Source organism: Microtus ochrogaster, chromosome 15, assembly GCF_000317375.1.
Source record: "Microtus ochrogaster isolate Prairie Vole_2 chromosome 15, MicOch1.0, whole genome shotgun sequence".
Taxonomy (NCBI): domain Eukaryota; kingdom Metazoa; phylum Chordata; class Mammalia; order Rodentia; family Cricetidae; genus Microtus; species Microtus ochrogaster.
In genome coordinates, this window is record NC_022017.1 from 29437842 (window position 1) to 29451817 (window position 13976).

Consider the following 13976-nt stretch of genomic DNA (forward strand, 5'->3'; position numbering starts at 1 on the left):
ACTTGTCTTGTGGGGGTGGGGGCTGAGGCCAGGCTCTGGGCCAGCATTGTTAGGGGAAGTCAGGGAGCAGCAGGAAGCAGTGCAGGCCCACTCCACCTCTCCTTGGACTCAGTCCCACTCTATACCTTAGCTGACCCACTCCTTGACTCCCAAGTGTCTTATATGCTGCATAGCAACCAGGCCTTGAGTTGGGCGAGACGAGCTTGCAGGCAGAGGGCAGGTAGAGGGCATGGCTGCCTTGGAAATCCAGAGGGGACGGCAGAAATGAAAGAAATGAAAGAAAAACATAAAACAAACAAATGTGACTCAGGGGAGAGCAGAGCCCATGCAGGGCTGCTCCAAGGTGGCAGCAGGGCACTAACATGGCGTTACTGGTGGCGTCGGAGGTGGCTTCGGCAGCAGAGAGGACTCCGCACTCGGCACACGTGAGGGCACGCCCGAGGGGGGGCACGGGCAGCTGACTGCAAGTGAAATCAAAGGCTGAAACAAAAGCAAACAGGTTCCCTCGAAACCGCGAGGCGAGGAGCAGAAACGGTAGCCTGAGGCTCTGTCATCTAAGGGACCCAAGCCTAGGGCAAGGAACGAGATGGGCAGCAGACTGTCAGCATCTGCTGACTGACGGCATGCCTTGGTCACTAAGTGTAGAGAGCAGCAAGCTCTGACGGAGGCCTTGATATCCTTCCTCCTCCCACGTGTGCTGGGTCATGGAGGATCCACCTGCAGGCCTCACAAGGACAGCAGAAGTAGGCTGAGCTGTATGGCAGCCCTGTGCTTGTGTGTGTGTGTGTGTGCACGTGTGTGTGGGGGGGAGGGATTTGTGTGCATGTACACACAGCATCTATGTACACCTTCCCATCTAGACATTGGTTCACAACACCCATAATTGGGGTCTGATTCCAGCTCTCCCAACTTTCCCCATTTCCTATACTTCTGTTTACTCTGATGAGAGGGGATATAGTCCTGTCAGCTTCCTTGTGGCTATTCTAAGAGCAAATCAAGCAGGCCAGTGCTGCAAAGTCCAAGGAAACCTTCACACCTACAACTCCAGCCACAGCTCAGCCCATGTGTGTGAGGCTCAGACTCTGATGTGGGCCCACTGTTCTGGGGTAGACAGCAAGACTGAGGCAGAAGAGCACCCAGCACAGTGACAGAGTCCCCTCAGCCCACTTAAGTAAGGGCTCTAACCATGCACCCAGAGAAGTCACTGGGCAGAGAAGGAGGAACCAGAAAAAGAGAGACAGTGAGAGACAGAGAAAGACACCAAGCAAGACAGGCACAGAGGGGAGGGGGAGGGGTAGGACCCCCACAAAGACACCAGTACACCAGCTGCAGGATGTAGAAGGTGGGAGAGGGAGAACTCTGGGCAGGACCCTCCAATGTCCCTAAGCTGAGGCAGCAGTGACGCTCATGTCATCCTCACTTCCAGGACAACTCACAGAGTAGGTACCTGAGTAGTGTGGGAGGAGCATTGTCCCACCTGTCCCTAGCTGTCCTCCAGTGAAGAAGGCACCATACAGGCAAGGCCTCTTATGGGATTCAGGGGACAGGGAGAGCACTCCCAGACTTGGGCTTGGGGTGCCCTCTCACCAGCCTGAGCCCAGCAGAGGGGGCTCTATTTGAGAAATGAGCTTGGAAATGTTTCTGGAGACACTATAGGGTCCCATCTTGTTACAGGTCTGATACAGAAACTGAGGGACAGAGCAAGACAGAGACTGACCGGCTAGAAAAAGCCTTTAGATTCTGTGCCCCAGTTTCCCAATCTGTTCCAGGACACCTGAACTTTCAGGCTGGATTTGGGACTTAATGGTGGGTGGACTCTGGGTCTTTCCAGCCAAGAAGGGCAAGGTGCCAGGGCCACAGGGCCTACCCTGCCCGCTCCTTCAGCTTCTTGTCCGTGATGCCGTCCTTGGACACGAGCTTGTTGAACACCAGGATTCCGATCACCATGTTCACCTGCCGGGCAGAGGCAGGAGTGGGCCAGAGCCCAAGGGTGCCCAGATCAGCAACGGCCATGCCCAGAATGTCCATAGATCTCCAAGGGTGACTCATGTGCCCCCACAATTCAGACCCCAGTGCTGGCCAGTCGGATCCATACAGAGCCCTGTCTTCAATGTACCCTACACCACCAACACCCCTCCCCTGACCCCTGATGATGGTGAGCTCCTAGCCCAGGGTCAAGGATGGTTTCACGGGCTGATCTTGGTCACCCCTTGTTCCTGATCTCCTCCAATCCCACTAACTCTCAACCCCACTAACAATTTCCACTGGGTGCCTCCTGAGGGCTTCTTAGGGCCTCAGGTGCATCTCTAAGCTGCTAGTCAAATTACTATACAAGATTAAAAGTCATTCCTAAGTCCATAGTCAGTCTCCATGCCCTGGGGTCCCTGTCACCTTGGCTCTCCTTGGCTCTCTCTGCCAGGATGTGGGACAAGGGACAAGGCCTTGCTCAAATCTTACTTCTTATCCCCACTCCAAGAGAATCCTTGAGAGCCCCTAGGTAATTCCTTTTTTGTAGAAAGGCTGCCAGGACCCCAAGGCTTTGGCTTGGCCTTAAGGGGTAAAGGTCAAGGTGGGGAGACACTCTAAACTCTTGTGCCAGGGATCATGCCCAGAGGCCTGGGGGCTGACAATTTCTATGGATTCCACACAAAGGGCAGTCTCCTGGTGCAGTCCTGCCTCCTAGATTGCTGACCATACAGCTGGGTTGCAGGTATCCTTCTAGGCCAGGCTACCCTTCTACAACAGGCTCTGATTGGCTGTCACAGGAAGAGTGGCCCGGGCAGAGGATCCTGGATACATGAGGACAAGTAGGGGTAGGAGCCTTTTTTCTCAACCGTCCCTCATGCAGACCCTGGAGCCCGCTCTGAAACAACACCTAAGCCCAACTGGTTGGCAGCCACCCCCCGAGGCACTGACCAGTGATGATGCCCATCTGGCCTTCCATTTGGGTGCCTCTGAGGAGTAAGGAACAAGGATTCTGGCAGTCATCCAACTCTCTACCACCTACACACTCTCCTCAGACCCACTGCTCGCACTCTGCAGGGTCAGTTGCTCCTGGGCCACCTGTCTGTTAGACTGACTTGCACCAAGCTCACTGACCACCCTTCCCCGACAGAGGGTGAGACAGGGAGACAAGGACCAGAGAGAGAGCATCTACTCCCATGCTGAGCCAAGCCATTCCTGACTTTGGGCCAGTCTCCAGCTGTAGTTTTGGACTCTTCTCCAAATGGGCATGTCAACTGAAGGGCCAGGGAAAGGCAAGGTCCCTCTGACACCAGGAAGCAAGCAGCCCTAGCTCTTGGCACTCGGGGTGCTGCCTGCTGTGGACATGCATGACCTGGGCCGTGTCTGCTCAATCCCTGCAGCTACAGCTGTCCATCTGTCCCCCACCTCCCTGTTATTCACCAAACCTGCAAGGGCCTCCTGGCAGGTACATAATCAATGCCCAACATCCAGACAAGTCATGCTCATGGAGGTAAGAGGAGTATAGTGCAGCACACTGAGCAAGGGGAGCGGGGTGAATGGAGCTGGCGAGCATCCCCTGTAGGCCAGCCATGGGGCAAATAAAGACCCAGGGATCCAGTTTGGGAGATAGGGGAGGGGAGGGGCTGTGTCAGTACCAGCACAACTGCAGCAGCTGGTCCCACGAAGGCATACAGAAGTCCCCCCTCCAGGGAGAGCCAGCAGCTGGGGAAGAGACAAGTTGTTAGTACCCAGCCCCATGCCCACTAGGCAACCAGTGTGTCAGGAAGAAGTACATGAACAGGGTGACTATAGAAGAAATAGGGAAACTTGCACAAGTTTTTGGTTTGGATCTCCAGGAGTCCCCATGCAGCCACCTTACCTCCACTTACAAATGGAGGCATAACCCAGGGCATGCCTTCTTAGAAGCCCTGGGGCTCCCCTCTGCCCTATGTGAGTGGGGTCCTTTCTGATTCTTTCTCAGAGTCTCTAGCAGGCCCTCCTTGACATTAGGTTCCTGGCCTAGGTCAATAGTCCTATGCTCACTTGCCTAGCTCTTCATCAGCCCCTGGGCACCATCCATGGTACCCACAGGAGATCAAACACATAGAGCAGTGATTCTCAACCCTCCTAATGCTACAGCCCTTTAATACAGTTCCTTATGTTATGGTGACCCCAGCCATAAAACTATTTTTCCTTGCTACTTGGTAACTGTAATTTTGCTTCTGTTATGAGTTGAAATGTAAATATCTGATATGCAGGATATCTGTGTGCGACCCTGTGCGGGTTCTGATCCACAGGTTGAGAATCACTGCCATAGAGGATACTCAGCATGCTGCAGGCTTGCCTCCAGCTCTGGACTGGGCATTCTAGCCAATGTTGCTCAATACACTCCTTTCCATTCTTCAGAATCCCGCATCAGTGTCTCCAACATAGCTCAGATACAGGGGTTCCACAGCCCTACCACCTACCTCCCTGGGGCTCCAGAATAATTTAGGTTTGCTCTTACCCCCACACTCTGCTGGTTTCAGCCACCATCCCCACCCAGAGCCTGACTAGTGTGAGCCAGTTAACCCCTCAGGGTTTTTTTTTTCCCTCTTTCTAGCCCCATCCTGAGCCTGGGTTCCTATCCCTATAATGCCCACAACAAGGGTGCATCTGCAGTCCTCTGGCGTTCTTCTCAACACTTGCACACAAGGGAGTGAGGACTCCAGAAGTTCATGGCCATCAAGATCACCAAATGAGGAAGCAGGAGGCCCCAGGCATTCTTTTCATCTCCCTGCCCACAGGACCTAACTGCCTAGGAGTGAGGGAGCTGCCTAAGGACCCACCCTCCTAGGCCAGCAAGGTGGGGCGTCTCCTGGGTCTGCAGAAGGCTATGCCATGCCCTCTTGCCCAACTCACTAGTTCATGGTGCTGTACCCCTTGGCCTTGGTGAATCCCACGGAAATGGCCACCACCAGTGCAGGGAGCCCTAGAAGAGGACCAGAAGAAGGGGTGGTCAGTCCTGCCATCCCTTGCCCACATAGGGCAAGCAGCAAGAGGGAAGCAATGAGGGCATCGCTACAGGAAATAGGTGGACAGGGTCGGATGGTGAGGACTGGGAGAATGCTGCAGGAGTGCAGACTTTGAGGGTGAGATGCGGCCTGCTACTGATCAGTCTCATAGAAAAGGGGTACCATTTTCAGAGCATATGCCCCCAGTACAAGCTACAGTGCACTGTGATTTGTCATCTGAATGCTAATGGGCATGGCTGGGCTGCATTTTCTGGCAATCTTATAAAGGATTGGAGGCCCAAAGGGAGAAGCCAGTGTGGCAAATGGAGACTCTAGGAGCGGTAGGAATAAGCAGAAGGCCAGTACAAGAACGCCAAGAACAGAGATAGCCCATCATCCTACTCAACCTGCCCATACCCTGACGCTTTGCTTACCCCAGCCCACTGCCCACCCTCTCCCGAGCTGTCTGCCCTCACTACTGCCCACTAATGCCTGCCCACTGCCCACCCTTCCCGAGCTGTCTGCCCTCCCTCCTGGCCACTAAGCCCGGCTCACTACCCGCCCTCATTCCCAGCTGCTGATCTATACCCCAACAGTCCTAGCCACAGTCCACCCTCACCTCCCGACCCCAGCTGCCCTGCTCACCCCAGCCCAGGCAGAGAAAGCGCTTGCGGACGAGCCGGCTCCGTAGGCGGCCAGTCACGGCCATGTATGACTGCCAGGCCTCGGTGAGCACCCAGCAGAAGGAGGACAGGAAGAAGAAGTGCAGGAAGGCAGCCACCAGCGTGCACACAACCTGGGCAGGCAGGGGCCAAGGGGACTGGGCAGGTGCTCGCTGGCTTTCACCCATCCCCTATGAGCATGTGGCACAGCTGGGAGAAGTGACTTTGAGACCAGCCGAGATCCTGGACAGGAAGCAACCTGGTCTCCCCCCTGAGATGGACCACTGAAACTTAAAGCGTGGACTAGATGCTAATCCTCCTCCCCCAGCTGCCAGCAAACTGGGGTCAGGGGCCCACTGAGAAACTCTAGTCAGGCCTATGCCTCAGCAGGGAAGAAACTGAGGCCCGAGGGTCAGGGGAGTCACACCCTCAGACCCACATTGAATCACAGGCGAGCCCGCTATGATTATGAGTTTCTACCATGGCGCACAGCAGTGTCTGGGCCAGGCCTTCTTTCCGTCTCCAATACATTAGGGTAGCCCATGAAGGTCCCTCCCAAAGCCTAGCCTCTGGGTCACATTTGAAGGACAGGGTACAGAGATCACAGGGTGGGAGCAAGGCAGGGATCCTAGGAAGGGTCAACAGAGGGCTCTCACACCAAGCTGCCCAGCTCACAGCTGGCCAGGGTACAGGGGCGGCATCTTCATCACACCCGGAAACACAAGGCTCTGCAGGGCTGGACAAGAGGTTGCCTACCTTGTTGCGGGTCTGGGTCTGCCCAATGAGGATGAGAGCGTTAGAAGAGATGATAGACAGGCAGAAGTTGATGAGGATGACGGACCGCTCTGAGCGAATGTACCTGTGAGAAGGGTCAGGGCCTGAGGTCAGCACCTAGCACGGATCAAGGTCATGTGGCCTATCCAAGAAACAGTGTTCCAATTCCTCCCTGAAATCACTGCCTCTATCATCACCACTGCCGCCATCACCATCATTATCATTGCTATCCCTATTACTACCACCATCACCACCACCACTACCACCATCATCACCATCAGTACTGCCACTATGATAACCATCAGCCACTGGCAACATAACCTTCATCACCATCACTACCACGATCACCATCAGCATCAATAGCACTACCACCACCATCATAACCATCCCCACTACTGTCATCAACAGTAACACCATCACTTTGGCCATCACAACCACAACCATGGCCTCCATCACTGCCATCGTCATCATTAATCATCAGCACCATGAACCATCACCAGCCATTGGGAAATGAGACCCAACCTCAGCTAGCCCTGGGGCTTGTCATGCTTGGTGTAGGCACAGGGCTTATTTCATCTGGCCCCTGCTCCCTAACCAGCCATCAGAACAGTCCCTGTCTGCAGCTCACAGGGCACAGTGATGCCATCAGTGCTCACTGAGGAAGGTGCTTTAAACACCAAATAGCCTCCTCTCCAGGTCAGAGCTGAGTTCGGCCTCTGAGCTCCAAGCTCTAGATGCTGTCAGATCCTGAAGGCCTGCTAAGAGGGAGTCCTACAGAAAGGATCTGGATGCTCTGTCTTTGGGAAGAGAGAAGAGGGCAGCTGGTGCTGGAGGCTGCACAGACGGCCCCACTCCCACTGGTCACATCGATCCCTTGCTGCCTGACTGCAGGCAGAGACTGGCACATCAGTTTCGATTATCAGCTACCATCACACAGGGTAGAGAATTGGAATAGCCAGTTGTGGGGGCCAGCCATCACATGGGGAGCCCGAGAACAGCTCTGTGTACAATGACCTTGAATAAACCTCACTGCAAACTGCTGGGAGGGGCTAGATGCTGGTAAGCAGGGAGAGGGCCACCCCATTGGCACATACCCATGGTTACATATACCTACTGGTGGGGGTATTGCCTAGACACATCTGTGACCTGAGTGGGCTCCTAATGGCTCAGACATTAAGAGAATTCAAACTATGCAATCCTCTTATACCCATAGTTTGCCTGAGATTTAAACAGGTTGTGCCACCCCATAGCCTACAAGTAGTCTGACAGGGCCTGAGGTGGACACAGGGGATCCTTGCTGGTAGCCTGGTGCAGGAAGTTATTTCTGTCCCCGGGGAATTTGTAGGTCCAGGTATGAGGGTACACGGGGATAGTGGGTAGCCAGAAGACTCCAAGTAACCAAAGGAAAACTGTTCTGTGTGTCCAGCTGGGGCCTGGGCTCGGAGTTAGTGTCTACCAAAAGGTGTAGCCAGGTGACAGTAGGAAAAAGGATCTGTATGTTCAACATGCTCCCCACCCCATCCCTTTTCTGTGGCCCCTGAGTGACACAGCAATCAGGAACCTTGACTGGGAACACGGGCAGCATGGGCTGAAGCAGGCAGCATGGTCAAGAGTGGATGGTACAAGGGAGCAAGGGAGGGCTGGATCTTCAGGCTCTGGAGCAGGCACCCACCTCCATACAGACACGTAGATGATGACCAGCATGAGCAGGGTGAGGGAGGACACGCCACAGCCCACGATGAGCGTCACGGATGGCACTGTCGCCTTATCCATGTTCTGGGGAGCAGGGGAGACAAGGAGTGAGACAGGACCCATGACTGGCGAACAGAGGTCTGACCATGGTCCCCTGTATCCCCAGGGTCTTGTGACCTCCCACCCAGGTTCTCTGACTTCCTCTGCTGGGCTGTTCCTAAGAGCAGTTCTTGTCCCTCGCTGAGAACAAACCCTCCCCAATGTAATGACAGTCATAGGCCATGCCTGAAAGTAGCCCTCACCTCCCTCCTTCATGTCACAGTCCCTTAATTCCGGAAGGGTTCACACCACATCACAGGTAGGGTGAGGGAGGCACAGACTGGTGCCACCCCCAGCTCCCACTGTATCTAACTGGGCAGCCAGCCAACACCCCCAGCTCTATGGCCATCCAGCCCAACGTTCTTCCCACAGCTTTACTTTTCATTGCCCCACCAAAGCTCCTCTTTTTTTCTCCCCAGCCCCGGCTCTTGCAAGTACCCTGATTCACCTCATATTTTGGTCACCCCCTCCCTGCTTGGCTCAGTACCCCCAGTCTGTTGCAAAGGTGACTGAGATGCCTATTTTCTACCTCAGAGTCTTTGCACCTGGGATTCCCTGTTCCCCAAACTCACTTCCCACCTCCACAAGCCTGGGGCCTTGGTTATTCTGATCTCACTCATCCCAGTACAGGGCAGGGCCCATGGACACCACCATTCTCTACCACAGGCCCAGCACAACCCACAGGCAGCAGGCTTGCCCTGCTCACACAAGGGAATGTTCAGGACAGATGATGACACAGTCCATGGCTCACACCATAAGCCAGGCAGCGCCTCAGGTCATAGGTCATAGGGGCATTAGCAGAACCTCTGTACTACCCCCAGCTCATCCTGCCACCTTCCTTTCCATCTTCCAGAATGAAAACAGGTCTGGGGTGGCCTAACTAGGCTCTACCCACAGGGTGACATAGGCCACATGCTTGGCACATCCACAGACACCCACCTACCCGATATATATACAGACCCACATACCCCTGGCACAAGCAGGAAGACTACGTGCTGCCTACCATGAGTTGCCCTGACCCTAACACCAAGCCCATTCTTTGTGTATTCTAGGTACCTATGCTCCAGCCAAGCCTACTCTGGAGAGAGGCTCAACTCCTATCGTATGAAGTAGCAGGCCCCTCTAATTACCCCAGGCCTCTGGGCCTTACAGGAGACCTGGGTGACCAGCCATGTGTCTGTGCAACCTCAAAAGTTTCTAGCTATAAGGTGGACAGCAACTGTGGACAGCACTGTACCCCTACAGTGAACTGCTGGGCACCATCCTCCAGGCGTGAGCCCTCTAGGATCACGGTCCTTTTGCACTTGGATTTACCAGTGAGAACTTGGGTCCAAACTGAGAGGAGGGCCAGGTGACAGGGACAGGTGAGGGGGAGTAGCTAACAAATATTCCAGAGCTCTGGGAAGGTCACAGCTAACTGAGCAAGTGGCTCACACCCATGACATGACTGACTCCACTTTCGACCTCTATGGCCATCTGCCTTGTCTGCCCTCATTAGGTCTGGCAGCTGTCAGACACCCCTAGCCTGCTTGCTCCTCCCAATTGGCTCAGGGTCACTCATGACAGCTCTGCACATTAGGAGGGTGGGGGGCAGCAGCAATCTCTGAAGCAGATGTGTCAAGAGAATGCCAGGTCTTATTAGGAGGGTCCGACTGGAGACCCCAAGGACAAGAAACAGGCCCCGAATCCCAGAGAGGAGGCAGGAGCAAGCTGGCCCACTGTGGGAGGCCAGCTCCAAGGCCAAGCTCGGCATGCCTCAGGGACTTTGCACAGGTTGTTCCCATCACCCAGCACTGTCCCTCTGACCTTCATACGACTGGCTTTTCTTTTAACTAAGAAGTCACCATCTAGAAACCCTCAGAACAGTCCATCTGAACCGGCTTCTGGTTCTCTGCCTATCACTTTCCCTTGGGCACTCTGGATAATGGTTGCCCACCTCACCAAGGACCTGCCTTGGTTGCACTTCCCAAAGTTGCTGCCAATTTGCACCCCATGAATTCCCTACTCTGAGTCTCCATGTGGTCTACACACCTCCTCAAGAGTCGCTTCTGTCCTGCAATGCTGGGTTCCTCCTGTTCTGTGCACTGTTGTCTACAGCTCCCGAGTACCCACAAACTAACCCCACCTGGGAGCCTAAACTTAATCGCATCTCGCCACTAACAAACACTAAGTCTTGGTCCCAGGCATAGTCCCACTCTGCTTCTTGATCTAGGGCATGTTCTGAGTACGGATATCAGCTAAACACTGAGCCTTGATCCTTGTCATAGGCTCAGCTTGGGCCATGGTTACATATCGAGTCCGGACCCTGGTCACAAGTTGAGCTCTGACCATGCATACGCTAAGCCCTGATTCTAGTCACAGGCTGAGCCACAATCCTAGACACATACTGAGCCTCAATCCTACACTCTAAATCCTGAACCTACTCACACTGAACCCCAATCCTGGTTACACTCTGAGCCCTGACCCTGGTCAGGCTCTGCACCCTGTCCCTGCCCATACTCTGAGTGAAATCCTGGTTACACTCTCATATCTGACTCCACAGTACCTGGGTCCTGACCCTACTCATCCTGGTCACACACTGAGCGCTGATCCTGGTGACATACTAAGTCCTGAGCTAGGGGCTCACTGATACCAATACTGGTTACAAGACTATGGCTTGGTCCACTACCAGCTAAGTCTGAGGCATGTCCCAGAAGCAACGTCAACCAGCGACTGGCTTCACATTCTGTTTACTACGGCCAGGCTGTATCGGGCACCATAAACACACCGCCTAGTCCATCCACAAAGCTCAGGCAGGTGGTGCATCCCACTCACAGGTGTGACTCAGAGCAGTTACTCACCTCCCACAGCCGCATCCCAGCAGCATCTGCGCCCACACCCTGGCTCCCGGCCAGCTCCTGGCTCTCAGGTCTGTCTCGCTCATATCATGCTTTGACCAGTTTGCGACCCCAGCTTTGGGTGCCACACACTCTACCTCCGCTTCGGGTCCTTTAGACAAGAGTCCCCTGAGCCACCATGTCTCAGGTATGTTGTCTCTACCTATGCTTCCAACTAGCTGGTCCAGCACTGTCGGCCAGGGAGAGGACCACCTGATTCTCTCTGCAGCCACTTAACTCAGCCCTGGCCACCTCTCTGAAGCTGGACAGCTTGGTCCTTTGCTTGTCCCTTCCAGGGTCTCATGTCTCCACTGATAGTCTCTTCCCTGTCCTTCCTGTGTTTCCTTCTGTTGGTACGAAGCTGAGCACCACCCAACCCCCTAACGCCCCTCTAGCCTACCTTAACTCTCCTGTCCTTGGCCCTATGCCTCTCTCATCTCCCCATATCACTGGTATCTCTATGCCTTTCTCACCTAAATGGGATGGCTATGACCTCCTACCCCAAGCTAGGCTAGTGAACTCCTGTGGACCCCTCAGACCTCACTCTAAGCCCCCTTTTTACATACTCCTTCTAGATGCTGCCTTCAGGAAGGAGGCTGCTGGCTGCTTCTGCCCTCCTCCACAGCCTCCTCGCCTCCTGTTTGCTTACTTTGCCATGTGAGCAAGGACCCAGCACTGCAGGGCACCATTAAGGTCTGCCCAAGTCCCCAGCCCTGGGCACTCAAATGTCAACAGAGGCCAAGCAAGCTAGCTAGAAACCAGGATCACCCTGACAGGAGTACTCTCTCAAGTTCTGGTCCCCTTTCTCTCAGCATCTTAAGTGGGGTCTCAACCCCAGGACAGCCAGTCTGGGTCAGGTGGGAAGGAGAGAAAGACCAAGAGGGGTTCAGGGAGGAGGTAAGCAGAAGCCACACCTCCCAGTCCCCTCCTCAAGCCCCACACTGAACCAAGATAGGCTGCCTTTGGTGGAGCCCTGCAGTGAGGCAGGTCAGATCCTATCTCATCATACTAGAGAGGGAAAAGGCCCCAGGAGGTACTGCCTGGCTCTGAACTCAGCATCTACTGCCTTATCTGGACTACAGAGATGGAGCTCTGAAACAACACCCTGCAGAGACACTGTTCTGCGACCACTAACCTGATACTAGAAGCCCCAGGGCGATCCATGGATGCCTGCTACACAAAGCAGAGCTGGGGCAGTCCACCCACTCCTCCCCCTCAGGGTGGCCTCATTCTCCTGATCCCAGTCACCTGTCATGGTCAGTTCAACCTGCGAGGGCCCCACACCCAAACATTCTGCTCGCTCTTGGGTTTCAGCTCCCAACAACTGTGCTCTTCCCTAAGGGCAAAGGGCCCCCTCATTTTTAAGGGAAATGGAAATGAACAGACAGAAGGCCAGTCCAGGATCATGCTGTGTTGTGTGGAAGCTCCTTTCTCCAGTCTACCACGCTGACCTCCCACAGCCTAAGCCAGGGCTTGGAGAAAGGAAGTGGGGACATGGCCTCTGCCATTCCCTCTGTCCTGGTTCTGCCTCCATGTCCTAAAGTGTGCAGCATAGGAAACTAGGCTGGACCTATGCTGCCCAGGCCAGCCTCTAGGAACCCTGGAATGGTCATACATTGGCCATCTATACAGAAGTCACCTCTTGCAGGGAGTTTCTAGGGTGGCTCCTCACCTTGCCCACAGACTTGCCAACACAAGGCAGGCAGTCCCACAGAAGGAGCTGCCCAGTTGGAGGGCACAAAGGGCCAGTACTAAGATCCCAAACTCACCCTAGGACCTGGAGCTGGCCCTTCTTGACCTCAGATTCCATGACTGCCCAAAAGGAGTTTGGTAGTAAGAAACTGAGGTCCCTCCCTATGGTTCTGACCCCTTCCCCATTGTGACCACAGCTGACAGTGTGCCTTCCTTACTTTCCAGAGAATAAGGGGGTGGGTGGCCAAGCATTCTGAGGTCCTGACGTCTACATGGAAACTGGACTCTGAGAGGGCCAAGATCTGTCTGCCCACATCCAGGAGAGCCAAGCCCTCTCTTCAGAGTCCTCCATTCTAGCCCCAGGCCCCTTGCACAACAGGGCTGGGCTGGGGGCCAGAGCTCAGACCCTGGCTCTTTCCTTTCCTGGGCCAGTCTGGCTCAGGAACTCCGCAGCTCCAGCCCCTACTCCCCACTCTCCTGGCCTTCTTGAGGCTGTAAGACAGCAAAGCCCACCAATTTAGAGGGCTCGGCCAGCACCCAGAGCCCCAAACAGCAAGCTGGCCTGAGATGCTGTCACCATAGAAACCAGCAGCCCCCACAAGAATCACAGGAACAAAAAAAGGAGGCCCCTGAGACCATGGGGCCTGTCTAGGGACTTGGGCCAGGCCCAGCAGCCTCAGCCACCCCCAGAACCCTGCCTGGGGACACAGCCACCTCCGCAGCCCGAGCTCCACTGGGGCGGGGGCAGGCAGAAGCGCTGTATGAGGAGCTCTTCTTCCCCTTGTTCTCTGGCAAGGGAAGCGATGGGGTCCACAGGCCCGCCTCCTAGCCCCAGTTCTGAGGTCTCCAAGGCCCAGGCCTCCAAGGAGAGTGGAGACAGGACCCACTTGGCAGTCACTTCCTGGGGGTCTCTAACTCCACACTGCCGCCCACCAGGCTCCCACTCACCCTCTCCAAGACTTCAACGGGCTAACGTGGCTGCCTTACGCTGGGACCCCTTGGGGGGCCGGGCCCTGCGCCTTCCGCCCGCCCGCCCGCACGACCCCGCCCGCGCCCCTTGCCCCCCACCGCCCGGGTCTCACCGCGTCGGCGCTGAGCTGGGCTAAGATGGCGAAGGTGGAGAGCCGGTCACAGAGGCAGCGCGTCCGGAGGGCGTCGAGGGGCACCGTGCGGCAGCCGCGCCAAGACCAGGGCCCGAGCTGCGGGGGGGCGGAGGAGGAGGG

At 55.3% G+C, this 13976-nt stretch overlaps 1 protein-coding gene across 4 annotated transcripts in view; it reads right to left on the minus strand.

Moving 5' to 3' along the window:
* The window catches only part of Adgrb1 (adhesion G protein-coupled receptor B1), a 67888-nt gene that overhangs the window by 8967 nt on the left and 44945 nt on the right, over positions 1 to 13976 (minus strand). The window contains exons 18-26 of one of the 4 annotated variants that reach the window (XM_026782505.1): positions 13836 to 13976; positions 8067 to 8170; positions 6377 to 6479; positions 5604 to 5754; positions 4867 to 4936; positions 3621 to 3687; positions 1868 to 1953; positions 363 to 461; positions 7 to 233 (exon numbers count right to left, since the gene is read on the minus strand). The exon at positions 13836 to 13976 is cut by the window's right edge and continues 1 nt beyond it. In XM_026782505.1, the coding sequence (XP_026638306.1) occupies positions 50 to 233; positions 363 to 461; positions 1868 to 1953; positions 3621 to 3687; positions 4867 to 4936; positions 5604 to 5754; positions 6377 to 6479; positions 8067 to 8170; positions 13836 to 13976 (1005 nt within the window). In that variant the 3' untranslated portion in view covers positions 7 to 49. Of the gene's footprint in view, positions 1 to 6; positions 238 to 362; positions 462 to 1867; positions 1954 to 3620; positions 3688 to 4866; positions 4937 to 5603; positions 5755 to 6376; positions 6480 to 8066; positions 8171 to 13835 lie in introns of those variants that run through there. The other 3 variants (XM_026782506.1, XM_026782504.1, XR_003377487.1) reach the window with 3 other exon arrangements.